The sequence below is a fragment of the Aythya ferina genome (assembly GCF_964211825.1).
Source record: "Aythya ferina genome assembly, chromosome: 2".
NCBI classification, from domain to species: domain Eukaryota; kingdom Metazoa; phylum Chordata; class Aves; order Anseriformes; family Anatidae; genus Aythya; species Aythya ferina.
The window spans coordinates 23,890,236-23,903,761 of NC_140297.1; the positions used below are offsets into that span (position 1 = coordinate 23,890,236).

Here is a 13,526-nt window from a genome sequence, read left to right on the forward strand (position 1 = left end):
AGCCTCACAGCCAAATAGAACTGTATTACTGTACTTGTTTTGTAAATTACCATTCAGACATTAATAAAACAATTGCTCTTGTCACAATGGCATTTGTTCATTTGATTTGTGATCTTGCACAGCCTCCAGTCATCTACCATCCTGGATTTGTACAGATGACTTCCTACATTTAGAAATTTATGTTTGTCCTTAATGAACTACATTCTGTGTTTTCAAGTAATTTTTCAAATTGGCAAGATTAATTTGCATTCTAATCTTTGCTTATGATATGCTGCAGTCCTTCCTAATTGTATGTTGTTTGTACACAGAATGTGAATACTCATTACACCCTTGCCTAAAAACCTAAACTGAAGTTAAGATAAGATATGTTTTTCCACATCCATGAGACTTCTCACTTGGCTGTAGAGAACTAGGCTGAATGACATGGTTTGTTTTTACTACTTCATGTTGTATAGCAATGTTTTCATTGTTACCATTTAGCTACATAAATATTATCTTTTTAAGTATTTGTCTCAGTCATTTTTCAGGAACTGAATTTGCCCACTATTCTCTGGCTTCCCCTTTTCTCTTTTTAAAAATAGGTATTATGTTTGTTGTTTTCAAGCCTGTCCTCCATGGGTAGATAATATATAATATAAAATTGGTAATAGTTCAGAGAGTTCTTTAGCCAGTTGTCTGGCTATCCTAGAGAACCAATGAATCTGAAAACATCTTCAGCCTAATAAACTATAGCCCATTGTTTCTCCATTTTAACCTAGGTTCTTATTTTTTATTTTTTTTATTAGCATTATTTATGTTAATCCTGGATCACAGCTGAATTCTTTATTAAAGCTAAAAGGCATGAGATTTTGTTCCAGCTTTCTTCTATACTCATACATACTTCTTGTGATTTATATACATTGTAATGTCTCCTCTAAAGTAGGGAAATGACATGGAAGTGAATAATAAAAATGGGAAGATTTTTATGGTCTTTTCCCACTACCTTTGTCTTGGTGTATTTATACTTCATAACAGCCTGTAATGCTGTGATCAGAAATCCAGTGTTAATTGGTCTTTATTTATGGCATTTCTTACCTTCAAAACATGATGTAATTATACTCCAGTAAATAGGTGCTGCATTCCCTGTTACCACACAGATGGTATGATGAAATTTAGAAATAAGTTTGATAGACTATATAGAAATAGTTGGTTTTTTTTGTTTTTTGTTTTTTTTTTTTTTTAAATGTATAATTAACATTCAGTATGCAAAAAAAATGAGGCATAGTCCTAGCAACCATACTTCTCTTCCATATTCTTTTACATGTATTGTAAAAATATTTTTTAAAGAGGGACTCATTATGCTCAAGGGTTAAGTCTATGAGATGGAGATTATGTTCATTATCCAGTTTAGAAACAAAGTATTGGAGATTTTGTAATACAATTCTTCTGTTGGCTACTTCACAGCTAAAGCAAACTCTGTGACAAAATGTTTCTTTAGAAACTGTGACCTGTAGACTCAACTGTCTGCTTTAATGGAAGATCAAACCCTCACCACAAAACTATAGCAAATGCAGTACTATCCTGGCTTTACAAACAACTGGGAGATCACTGAAGCCATTTAAAAGTAAAGAGTTAGTGTAGAGTGAATTTATTATGGAGATTTTTTTTTTTAATTGCTTAAAGCCTGATCAGGATTGGAAGAGTGACTGATGTACATATGATGCAGATTTTGTATATGCTCGTGTGATAAATAAGATGGTGTCTTTTTTTAGACTGATATTTTAAGATAGATTGATCATGCTGTTAACACCGAGATGATTAATACTCCTTTAGGTTTTGAAGATTTGCCTGGCTTATCTGCTAAGGATTTTGTCACGCTTGCTATCATACGACGGTATGTTGACTTTAAAGTAAGTATTGTGGAAGAAAATATTGCTACTCTATCTGTGTTTGCAAGAATGGCAAATTAACTTACAGGATACAACAAAAAAATAACTCTTCAGTAACTATCACTTTCCTAGAAAGTGTAAGCCTGTATTTAGCATCAAAGGAAACTATCCTACCTGCATCATTCCAGCACTCCCCAGACTCTTATTTTGTACTTCTACAGATGATTGTAAACCAGACCAGAAACCAATGCCAGTTAAAAATAACTCAGGAAAAAATAGTTTTAACTGCCAGCTCCAGAAAAAGGAATGGGCCAGGATAGGTGTAAGGAAGTGAGGAAGGGCTGGAGAGCGAGACTGCCTCTTTGTGCATCAGAGACAGATTATGTATGGGTTGGGTGTTTTTCTGCTATTAAAGATGACATTAAATACACATTCTGATAAAAGGTAGTTTTGTGTTTTGTTTTTTTTTTTCTTTTTCTGTGCTTTTCCATCCTTGTGCCCACACTCAATATTCATCCATGTTGTCAAAACTTAAATTGTTACAATGTTGTGCCTATAGGAAACAAGAACAGGATACAAAGTTTTGTAGTGAACATCCTGCTCAAAAGATGCTTCAGTTTATGCCAGTTTTTGGCTTAGGAATGCAGTCTGTGAAAGCTTGAAGTGTTCAGGATCTAGTAAGAGTCGACCTTTAATTGGTAATTCCAGGTTCCTTTTGTCTCATTTTATAGTTTGTTCTGATAATTCACGCAATTTGAGTGAAAAGACAGTAAGGCACAACTTTTCACTCTTGTAATGTGATGTCTTGTATTTGTATTTCCTCAGTTTCTGCAGTTAGCAGCAGTCCTGTTACTCTTCTGTGGAGAGAAACTTGGGTGTGGGAAGAGTTTAGGGTAGATTGTCATGAATGAATTTGGCATAGCATTACTGAAGTCTAATTTGCATAACAATTCTGGGAAGTGAAACAACAATAAACAGAAAAAAATATTACTTGTTACATTTTGAGTGAATGGAACTGAAAGAAGACATAAATATCAGTGTGTGTGTATTTGTGTTTCATGCAGGTTGGAGAAGTCTGGAGTGAAGTGTGTACAGAGCTAAAAGAAGAATTCAGGCCTGTTGCTTCAGATGAGGAAGCCTTGAAAGTTATTTCAGAGGTGTCAGAAAATATTGGAAGATCAGTTGCTGCTCTCCAGACTGAAGTGCTTGAAAGTCAACATCGCCAAGAAATCCGAGAGGAGGAAAAAACGTATACAAAGGTATGTTTGTGCAAGTGAAGTCAGTGGAAAGTTTTTGTCAAGTTACATGAAGATTTTCTTATCGTATAATGTTCAAAATCCAAAATGGGTACGTTGTTTAAGATGTTTTAAAATTAATTTTGGTTAACCTCAGTTCTCTTAGTTTGTATAATTTTGTTGCTATTTAGAAAGTAATATGAAAAAATGAAGTAGTGTCATCAGTGATGCATCAGCTATGGTATAATATGAAATGATAATTATGTTACTATAGGAGTTGCACCTGTATAATCTGTAGCAGGTAACAATTTGAAGTACCTATTGTAAATATATCTACTTCTTAAACTGAAGTGTAAGCCTCTGTTATAAACTCCCTTGGCTGAATATTCACAAAGCTTCATTACTTCGGAAAGCAGGGCTTTGTGCTTCCCAGCATGCTAAAAGTAAGCAGGTATAAACATTGTCCAGCTTTGATTATAAGGCAAGCATTAGAGATTTTGGCTGTCTCATCCTCTCCTACCTTCTGAGAAGTAAAGGTAGTCAGTCTAGTTTTCTAAAAGCTCATGCTAGTGTTTTGTAGGGATTGTCTTGCATTATTGTACATGTACTTTTGTCACCAGTACCAATTCCATCTTGCATTTTGTTAATCTCATTTATATCACAGATCCAAGCTGTCCATAAGCAGAAAGAAATGGTAAACAAATCTTGGGAAAATTTCTTGACTCGGACATCAAACTATGAGGCATTGAAGGTAAATAAATAAATAAATAAATAAATAAATAATAATAATTAAAAAATCTGAGTGGAGGAGCAAAATTTTCATTCACAATGTAGTTATAATAACTGGGAAATTCCAAACACATTTCTTAGTGAATTATGAGGTTATTCAAGTAGAAGCTATAGTAAATTTTATGTTCACACAAATACAGAAGAAAGAACCACAAGCCTTATGGGCAAAGCTATGCAAACTGTGATACTTCTGCTTTTCTGATTATGGTCACAAATTGGGGTTCAACGTGGCTTATGCATTTGTGATTAGGTAAATATGTATATATAGGGCAGTGAAGCTATGAAATTTTCAATAATGACTTGGATATTGGATAAGTGTGTATCCTCATCATGTCCATACATGACACCGAGCTGGAGGGAACAATCCATATGCTGGGAGGTAGGGTCTCCATTCAGAAAGACTTTGACAAGTCCTACGGGTGGGCTGATCAAAACCTCAGGGCATTCAGGAAAAGAAAATGTGATATCTTTCATCTGGAACATACTAAGGCTTTCATGGATCCTGGGGTACAGCCTGGGGACTGGCTAGCTGTGTAAATACATACTGACTATGGGGATCCTGGGAGATGACAAACTGAACACGAGGCAACAGTGTGCTCTTGTGGTAATGAAGGCTGACAGCATATTGGGCTGCATTAGAAAGAATATAGCCCACAAGTTTTAGGATTACTCCCTTCTGGCACTTGTGAAACCACGTCCCTTCATTCTGCTTTCAGGTCCCCAGTACAAGAGAGTGACAAACCAGAGAGTACTTCTAATTAAGGGACAATAGAATTGTTACTTCATTTATTTTGTCATTTGTATATTTTCTAACAGTTGCAAATGATACTCTTCATTCCGATTAAAACAATTTTACCTTTTTTCTAACAACCTTTAGAAAGCAAAAAGGCTACAGGAAAAGTCAATAGAGGCTTCCAGATCTAAATTGAAGACTCAGAATGGAGCAGTTCATTCTACTGATATTAAAGGCCTCAGCACAACAGTAAGTTAATAACAATAACTTAACAATAGTTAATAACACTGTTTTATTTTCATTAATGTGCAAGTGGCTTGGGGTCTATTCTGTTTGTATTTGTGCTGCTGCTTATTTTTTCTTCAGTAACATTTATGTTGATAAGCTCCAGGCATGTCCTGCAAACCACCACCTCCCCCTCTGACACATCTTCAGACAGGTCAGAATGAGATTCAGATCTGAAAATGTCTCAGAAAAACTGTGGGCAAGATGGTCCCTATGTTACTTGATGTGGACTTCTAATGGGACAGCCTTCTATGAAAACGTTGAGGTCAAAATCTTTTTCCTTTTTTGTTAGGTAAATTCGTGCAATCCCTAGTATGTCAGTAAAGGTTTCTCTGACTCTGCAGATAATTCACCTGTTATATCTTCAGAAAATATTTTTTTTTTTGCATCCCTATCAGTTAACTGAAATGTGAGATGACACAAGCCATTGTTAAGATCTTACAAAGGTATATCCGCATGTCTGGATGTCGAGTTCTGACAAGCTGGGGTAAGACATGGCAGAATCTCCGTTCTAGTCAGGAACTGCGTTTGAGCTAGCTGAGTAAGCTGGCTGTGTAAGTAGCACAGCTAAGGGAGAGGGGTTGCTTCTTGATTGCTTACAGGGAGTTACACTTGTAAGGAGAAGCAAGGAGGAAAAAACATGAGCTGCTGTTTTCAAACAAAGGAAAGAGACTATTATCCTGGGCTTTATTGCATGGATAAGTAAGGATGGGTAAGGTGGCTGCATCCTGTAAAAGCAAAGAGGCACTTCGTGCGTGATGTGATGAAGCCAGGATAAGCTTACCACTAAGCAAAGGGATGGTCTTTGAGTACAGAACTAGGATTTCATCCTCCCCTACACTTTTGAAAGATACAGAGGGGCATATGTGTGAATGCAAGATGAAGTGGTCTGGAAAAATTTTCTAGTTACATGCATATAGCAAAATGACTGTTAACCAGCAATATTTTGCTGAAAATATCTGAAAAATCTAGATATAAACATGAATACCCAAAATTTTTAGCAGAGAGTAATAAATTGTTAGATTTTATTTTAAAGACTTGAGCCTCAAGACAGAATTATTCACTTCTTTGGAGGAAGAGGATTTACCAGAAAATATCTTCACAATTCTATAATATAATTCAATATTTCAACAACTGTAGATAAAAACAAGGAAGAGGTTAGTACATTTTGACAGAGGAGAGTTTTAGGAAAATGAATGCACCAACAAATAAGATAAAATTCCTTGACTGCATTGCTTAGAAGTATTGCAAATGCCAGATATTGCTAGCTTTTTTTTTTTTTTTTTTTTTTTTTTATGGAACAATCTTCTTTACTTCTCTCTGCCAAACATCTTAAATAGTGGGAGATGAAAATGAAGCTAAGATGCTTGTTGAAAACCGGTCAAGGTTAAGTAATCGAAAATGTGAGCCCCATGCACTCAGAGAGTGGCATTGTTTGTTTCAGTAGGTCATGGTTAGAAGATAGAGCTGTCACTCAAGAATTTTTATTCAAAGACCTGAACCTATTCAGTATAAAGAGTAGTAACAAAGCTGGAAAATATATCTCTTTCAGTCTTGGAGTTTTCATGGAGCAGTAGTTACAGGCAATTGCATTCAGAGAGAAACAAATTCTGTTCTCTTTTTTTTTCTTTTTCTTTCTTTCTTTGCCTTTTTTTTTTTTTTTTTTTTTTTTTAAAGTATTAGCATATAGCAAAAATCTGAGGACAAAAACTGTGGCTGATATTATGTATAAATCCAAATAACACTGCACAACAAACTTCTATTGTAATAAAGGCTTGATTTTCTTTTCCTCTATTCATAAGTCAGACATGAAAGCAGAAAAGCAGAGTACAGAAAGGTACAAAAAAACACTCTGTCTTTTTCTTTGTATTGATGGGAACAATTTGTGAATTTAGTATAAAGGATAGTTTGAGTGGACCTAGGAAACCTTAGCATGCATCTCCACCAACTGAATAATATTTTCAAAAGACCAGTTCGTGGTTTAAGTCTTATCTCTTTTTAAATACTAACATGAATGTCAAACAATGCATCTATTTTGTTTTTCAGATCGGATCTGGTCGCTTAGTAACTGTAGAAAGTACACCTTCTCAATTAATTGGAGGACCACTGTCTGGTACAGACCTTGCTCTTGGAAAGCCATCTGTTTGTGAAGGAGCCTTAAAAAAGATCAAAAGAGTTAAAACATTGGACTCCATCAAGAAAGATTTGGGACCTGTGGAATAAATAATGTTCTGAGCAGTGCTTTTAATATTTTAGTTAACTGCATGTATACTGCAGATACAAGATAAAATATATCTGTAATGTTTTCATGAATTGCACAGAACATCTCGATAATGAAATTATATTTTGTATTTTTTGTAACTAATATAAACATGTGGGTGATTTACTAAAAAAAAAAAAAATACTCCATATAGTACAAAGGCACACAGTTTTGTGTGCTAGTGTCAGGTTACCGTGATGCACTATCAGTAGGTCTAGTATTTGGATTTCCATCTTCTGTTGACACACTCCACACATTGTAGTTTAAGTATCAATTTGAGCAGGGTGGTGAACTTTCACATAAATACACTCAGCTCTTCATTGTCCCAGACAAGGTACCCTCATGGTGTTTGTTCAAGTCCATTTTGTTCCTTGAACTGCCACCTTTAGCATCAGGACTTCAGCTAACGGCTCACAAAGACACAAGTCTGTGCCAACAGTTTCTCTGAGTCTGTTTGGCAGACAAGCTCTTCATAGACTTCTCACAGCTGATCATACAGTTCTAATTATTCCATGGGTTACCTCCAGTAGGAACTCTGTCTGTTCACCCTAGCATCTGTACGTAAGCCAGCACTTCTCATACAGCAGACTTTTTTGTAGATGACTAAATTCTTAAACTATTGTTTCCTTTCCCAACTTGGGCAAAGCCACAGTTTGCTATATTATATTAGAACAAGATTTCCTGAGGCTGTTACTTCATTTTAGATTGAGTTTCACAGCATTATGGCATAAACTCCTGTGACACTGCAAGAGCTTTTGTAACATACACACGTTGTCAAGTAGTCTGTTATTTTTGTCTGTGAGCAGTCTTTTGAGAAAAGCACAGTCTTTCAGTTTGTTAAATGCACACTTAGAAAGTAGAAATAAATTTGAGCTAACTATGTAAAACTTAGTTTCCAACTCCCTTTTTTTTACCTCCTGAAAGATATAATTGGCTATGTGTGTGTATAAGGATTTCTTAAAAATTTGTTCCTGTAACAAGACATAGAGGTGGTGGCTTTAAAACTGAAATAAGAGGATTTTTGGTTTAAAATTGCCTACTTAAATTCTATAAAAATAATGAAAAATGGCAAAGTAGTGATATGAAATGGTACTCAAACTTTGAAGATATCTCTACATGTTTAGTTTCCAAAGATTTGAAGAGTTTTCTCATGGGCAGATCTGTTAAACATTACATTGTGAAGTAACAGTCATCTACTACTTACAGCTAGAGAAATTAAATTGAACTATGTTAATTTAATTTTTATGTTGGCCCCTTGCTAATTGATAATTTTTAAATGTAATTAGTTTCATTGTGACTTTTTTTTCCAAAATCATCTGCACGAACCGTAAGCATGTTGTATTAAACAAGCCACTTTGTTTTCTCTGGCTGCAAGAAAGATAAGGTATATAGAAATTATCTAACTATAGGTCCATGTGTCAAGTGAAGTTTAGCTTAGTTATTTATATTTCTCTGCCACAACCAGTTATGCTGCTTTATTACTATTTTAGAGGATATGAAAATATTTTACACACTGGAGCCACAAAAAGTATGCTCTGTTTTCTGTTTAAAAAATAAAAGCAAACAATAAATACTTGAGTGGGACAACACAGTTTCTGTGGCATTTATTCTTTTATTATTTTCTTACATATATGTGAATGCGTGGATGACTCCTTACTACTCTACTGGCAGCTAGACACTGGCCCATTTTTTCCAAAATAAAACAAACCCTTCACCATACAGGATTCATTAAGTCCTTCCCTTTTCTGAGTAAAAGCTACAGCAGTACAATATAGCCAAGGTATGGATGTGAAAGAGCTTTAACTGGAAATCAGTTTACATTTATGCTTATGCAAAAACTTTAAATTAGGCACAAAGTGTGCAGCATTTCTCCCACAAGTGCATTGTGCTTTCATTACAGGCTCTCTGAAGTTGCAGGCAAGTAGCTTCAAACACTTGTTAATTGGAGAAACTGGAGAAGGAAGAGGACAGAATTTCCCTAAATGCTTACCCTTATATCTCAGAATTGAAAGCTAACACAAGGCTTTGCAGCAGCAGAGACAATGTTTGATTTTAGCAGCCAGTCATGTGCTATGGTCTGGCTGTTGGGGAGGAACCTAAAAAAGTTGGGCTTGCTGTTCCTACTGCAGCTGAGAGATGGAAAGAAAGGGAGTGCTGACTGCTGATGAAGGAAAAGATCATCCCTTTCTTAGTTTCTCTTGTATAGAGCCCAGGAGAAGCAGATTACTTCTGGTGGCTGTAGACAATGCAAGTATATCCACCTGCAAATTATTTCTTTGCTTCTTATTTTGCTGTATTTCTGTTCACCCACAGGATGACTGTGTTCAGTGCTTTAACAGCCCTGCATAGCTGACACAGTCACAGGGATATCCTAAAGAGATGTGAGGCAGTGGGAAAGTACCCAGAGGATAATAGATCTAAAAATAGATCTATAAGAAAAAAAGTGAAAAACAAAGATTTGAGTCAGGTGAGAAGATGTGATGAAGGTTTCCACATATGTAAAAGACAGTATGAAACAGGAGATGATCTTACATTGGGAAGAGAGGAATCCATCCTTGCTGACACTCTACTACCCTTGGTAAAATTCTTCTTTTGTTCCCCTCTTGTGTGAAGTGCAAAGGGCATACGTGCCAGCAGGAAGCCAGCACCCAGCACACCAGGACAAGAAGCAGACTGTAAGTGGACAGGTGTGTACTTTAGGTATTGTTGGCATCAGGACTTACGCTGATATTGAGAGAAATTTCTCACTACTTTGTACTCCTTCTGGAAGGGTGAGAGAAATTTTACAAGATTCAGTTCAATATTGTATTTAACTAGATGAACATTTACAAACCTATGAGAATTTTTGGATGTTTTACACACTATATAGGAACTAAGCATAATGTGTGATGTATTTCTTGTTACTTAGAATGTTTCTGTGCTGTTACCATGCAAGTACTGTTCCCTGTAATACTGAAACCTAGTTGGGAACTCCTAAAAGGCTAGAACACAACAGAAAATGAACAAGCTGCATTGCCCAAAGAGTAGGGAACAGTCAGCATCTCTGAGTCCTCCCATTTGTTCTCAGGCCACTCTGTGCTCAGGAAAAGTGGATTAACTAGGCGGTTACATCTTTGCCATGATGGATGGTGTCTTACATTGTGAGCTGTACTCAAGCCGGTCTCTCACTCTTTCAAACCATTTCATTCTCGGGTCTCTTCTCAGCTGTGATGTTCCCTGCCATGACAGGGATGGCTGGCTTCTATCCCCTTACCTGTATGAACATGTGAATTAAGAGCAGTCTTGTGCCAACTTCTCTTGTTAATGTAATGCAATAGCATTTGCAAATAATATGTTAATAAGAAAATAACTATTATACAGACCTTGCTGCATAGAAAAATATTTTAATTAATCCATAGACTAGACTAAGCAGTGATAAAATACAAAGTTTAGACTGCACAGGACATACAATAAGAATAAACCTTCCCTTTAGCTTGATGCCACACTATTTTTGCAATTCTTAAAAGTAAAGAGGACTGTATATGCAAGACAGTTTATAAAATATGCATGTTGACACTTTCTCCATTGCTTAATGTATAAAAATATAGTGGGTTTCCATCAAAATTAACTATTAAAAAAGAGAGTTATTGGAAAAGATGTGCCTCTACAAAAATACCACACTGCTTCAGACTTACAAGCTTACCTGAGAGAACAAGTGTTAACTCAAAACAAAAGTATTCTCATGTGGTGGGAAAAATGCAACTTTGTAGGCTGGAAGAAAGGAAACAAAGGGGATCTTGTGGGAACTGATATGAGTTTAGCAATGATTAAACACTTTATACAGAAAAAGAAAAAAGTTGAACCACACTAACAGATTTGTCTAAGCATCTACAATATATGCTGTGCTTTTGTGCTCCTTCATTTTGATGTTGCCTTGCTGAGGTATCTTCATTTTCTCCCCTTTTGGGCTAAAATGGGTTGGTGAAAGCAGACCCTGTAAGATTATGAAAGAAAGGCTGTTATTTTCCATGCAATACATCTAGGAATGCTAGGATTAAATGATGTCCATGTTCAGTCTACAAACCTAAAACATTTGACTGGGTAATCAGGAAAAAAAAAAAAAAAATCTATTGAAGAGGAGTAAGAAAACCAATAGATCTAGGGCTGGTTAATAAGACATTAGGCCAATCACATATACGATCTCAGTTTGGACTCATCTGGGACCAGGATCTATCACTTTGGTGATTCACAGTGCCCATGAACTCACATTACACGTCAACAGTTTCAATGGGAAGAACAGGGATCAAGTGGTCAGAGGTTTGCATTTCCCTTCTCACAGAGGGACGATTCCCCAAAGTTGAGACTGAAGTCCAAATACTAGGAAACTTCCAGTATTGTAATGCCATTTATACACACACAGTGATAAACAGAGCATGCAGCATCCATTTACACACATTTCCATGTGCCTACTTGCCATTATTTGCACTTTGTTAAACACAGAAATTTAGCACCCTAACTACTTTTAACTCATTTTAACTTTTAACTTTTTATTGTGATAGTAGCTACTGCTGAAAGACTCAAATACATTTGAAAAGTGGAGACAAAAATGGAGAAGATTTTGTTGAACTGCCTAAACAATCAGAGACAGAACAATGATTCGGTTTAATATTAGTACACAAAAGACTAACATCCTATCCTATGGTTACCTTCTAAAGTTCTATGTGAGTATGTAGAAGAATATTTGGGAGATATTAGCTGTCTTCTGCCCATTCCATGGGATCTTGAGAGCACGCAGTCTACGTACATATCCCAGAAGTTCTGGGCTAAATCATTGAAAAGTTCATTGTGTTTGGGCTTGGGGGATTCCTTCAGGAACATCATGAAGTCCCAGAGAGCAATGACTGTGTCTGCTACCTTGAGTTTCTTCATTTCCACCAGCCCATGGGATGACACCTCCCAGCACTGATGGTCAATCTGACCCAGGCTCGATGGAGTTTCCTTCTGAAAGTCCAGATTGGCACAGACCAATTTCAATATCAACACACAGCTGAGCTGAAGATACCACCTTCTTTTCCATAAAAATTCCATACTCCAAGAAGATACCTGAAAGAAAAAGTATAAAATCACAGCGATTCTGCCGTCATGTAATTCATTCTCACATAATTTAGAAGGATACACCAAGGATACACCATATTTATGCTTTGTGGTTCTGCATCACACTTAATTCTTACAGGACAATGTTCCTTTTCAAACCATGGAAGAGACACCAGACTGTTATTTATAATTTTAGAGTTATAAATAGACAGTCTTTCATGGAACAGCCCAAATCAGAAAGGCGATAATGAAGGGAGAGTAAACCAGATCATTATACTGGATGGGGTGAGCACAGACAATATGCTGAACTCACTCAGTAACTGTTGCAACACTGGAAGCAGGCAAATTCCTTTCTTGCTTGTGTTAGAAAATTAAGCAAAGTTCTGGCACAATTATTTGTAGCATATATGCAAAATGCTGAAACTATCCAGAGAATCAGAGAGGTAAAGAGTAATAACACAGGAGGCATAATGAGAACTTCAAACGCTCCAGAATATGTAGTCATTATTATACATGCACTCCCTCTGGGAATACTGCTGTTTTCCTGTGATGTAATTCCATAAGCTAGAAGCAGGTTTAAACAGAACATCACGAAAACATCTGATATTTTTTTCTCAGTCCTTCCTATCAAAATAAAAGTGTTGTGGGATAGGAGAGTAAACAAAAAGGGAAAAAGGAAAAAAAAAGAAGAAGAAAAAAAAAAAGAAAAAAAAGCTAGAAAAAGGTGAACATGCAGGAAAAAATATGAAGAAAAAGGTGACAGCCAAGACTGAGAAAGTACTCCTTACTTAGGTGGCCCAAATCAATCCTGTGTTAATACCATGCTCATTCTCACAATTTGCAATCCTCTTGACAACTCAGGTTGTAAGACGCAAACTACAAAGTGATGTGATGTTTTTGTGCAGGTACAAGGCAATGTTTTAGGCAGCTGTACAAATTTTATTTTTTATTGGTCAGAATTCCAACAGCACTCCTCCACTCAGTATTCATTTGGGCACTGGCAGTGAGAAAAGTTAGTTTTTTCAAAGTCATAACACCCTGGCATCCTCTCTGCAATTCCCAGTGATGCAATTTGAGTGGATAATCCACAGATAACACAACATACATGTACATGTATATGTGAACTGTCAAGAAGAATATAGAGAATATAGAGAATATAGAAGAATATAGAGTTCAGATGGCACCATGGAGTTCAGTCATACCCATTTTTGCCACAGCCTCAGGGTGCTGGGGTGATTTTTAGTTTGAGCACATGGTTACACCACTGCAGCCACCTGAGGTCC

General features: G+C 36.2%; 1 protein-coding gene across 1 annotated transcript in view; it reads left to right on the plus strand.

Moving 5' to 3' along the window:
* Positions 1-13,526, plus strand: part of CFAP69 (cilia and flagella associated protein 69) — a gene marked incomplete at its 5' end in the record, with an annotated part of 55,001 nt that overhangs the window by 20,362 nt on the left and 21,113 nt on the right. The window contains 5 exons of the mRNA XM_084509445.1: positions 1,813-1,889; positions 2,933-3,127; positions 3,768-3,854; positions 4,770-4,874; positions 6,957-7,124. Of these exons, the coding sequence (XP_084365571.1) occupies positions 1,813-1,889; positions 2,933-3,127; positions 3,768-3,854; positions 4,770-4,874; positions 6,957-7,124 (632 nt within the window). The remainder of the gene's footprint in view (positions 1-1,812; positions 1,890-2,932; positions 3,128-3,767; positions 3,855-4,769; positions 4,875-6,956; positions 7,125-13,526) is intronic.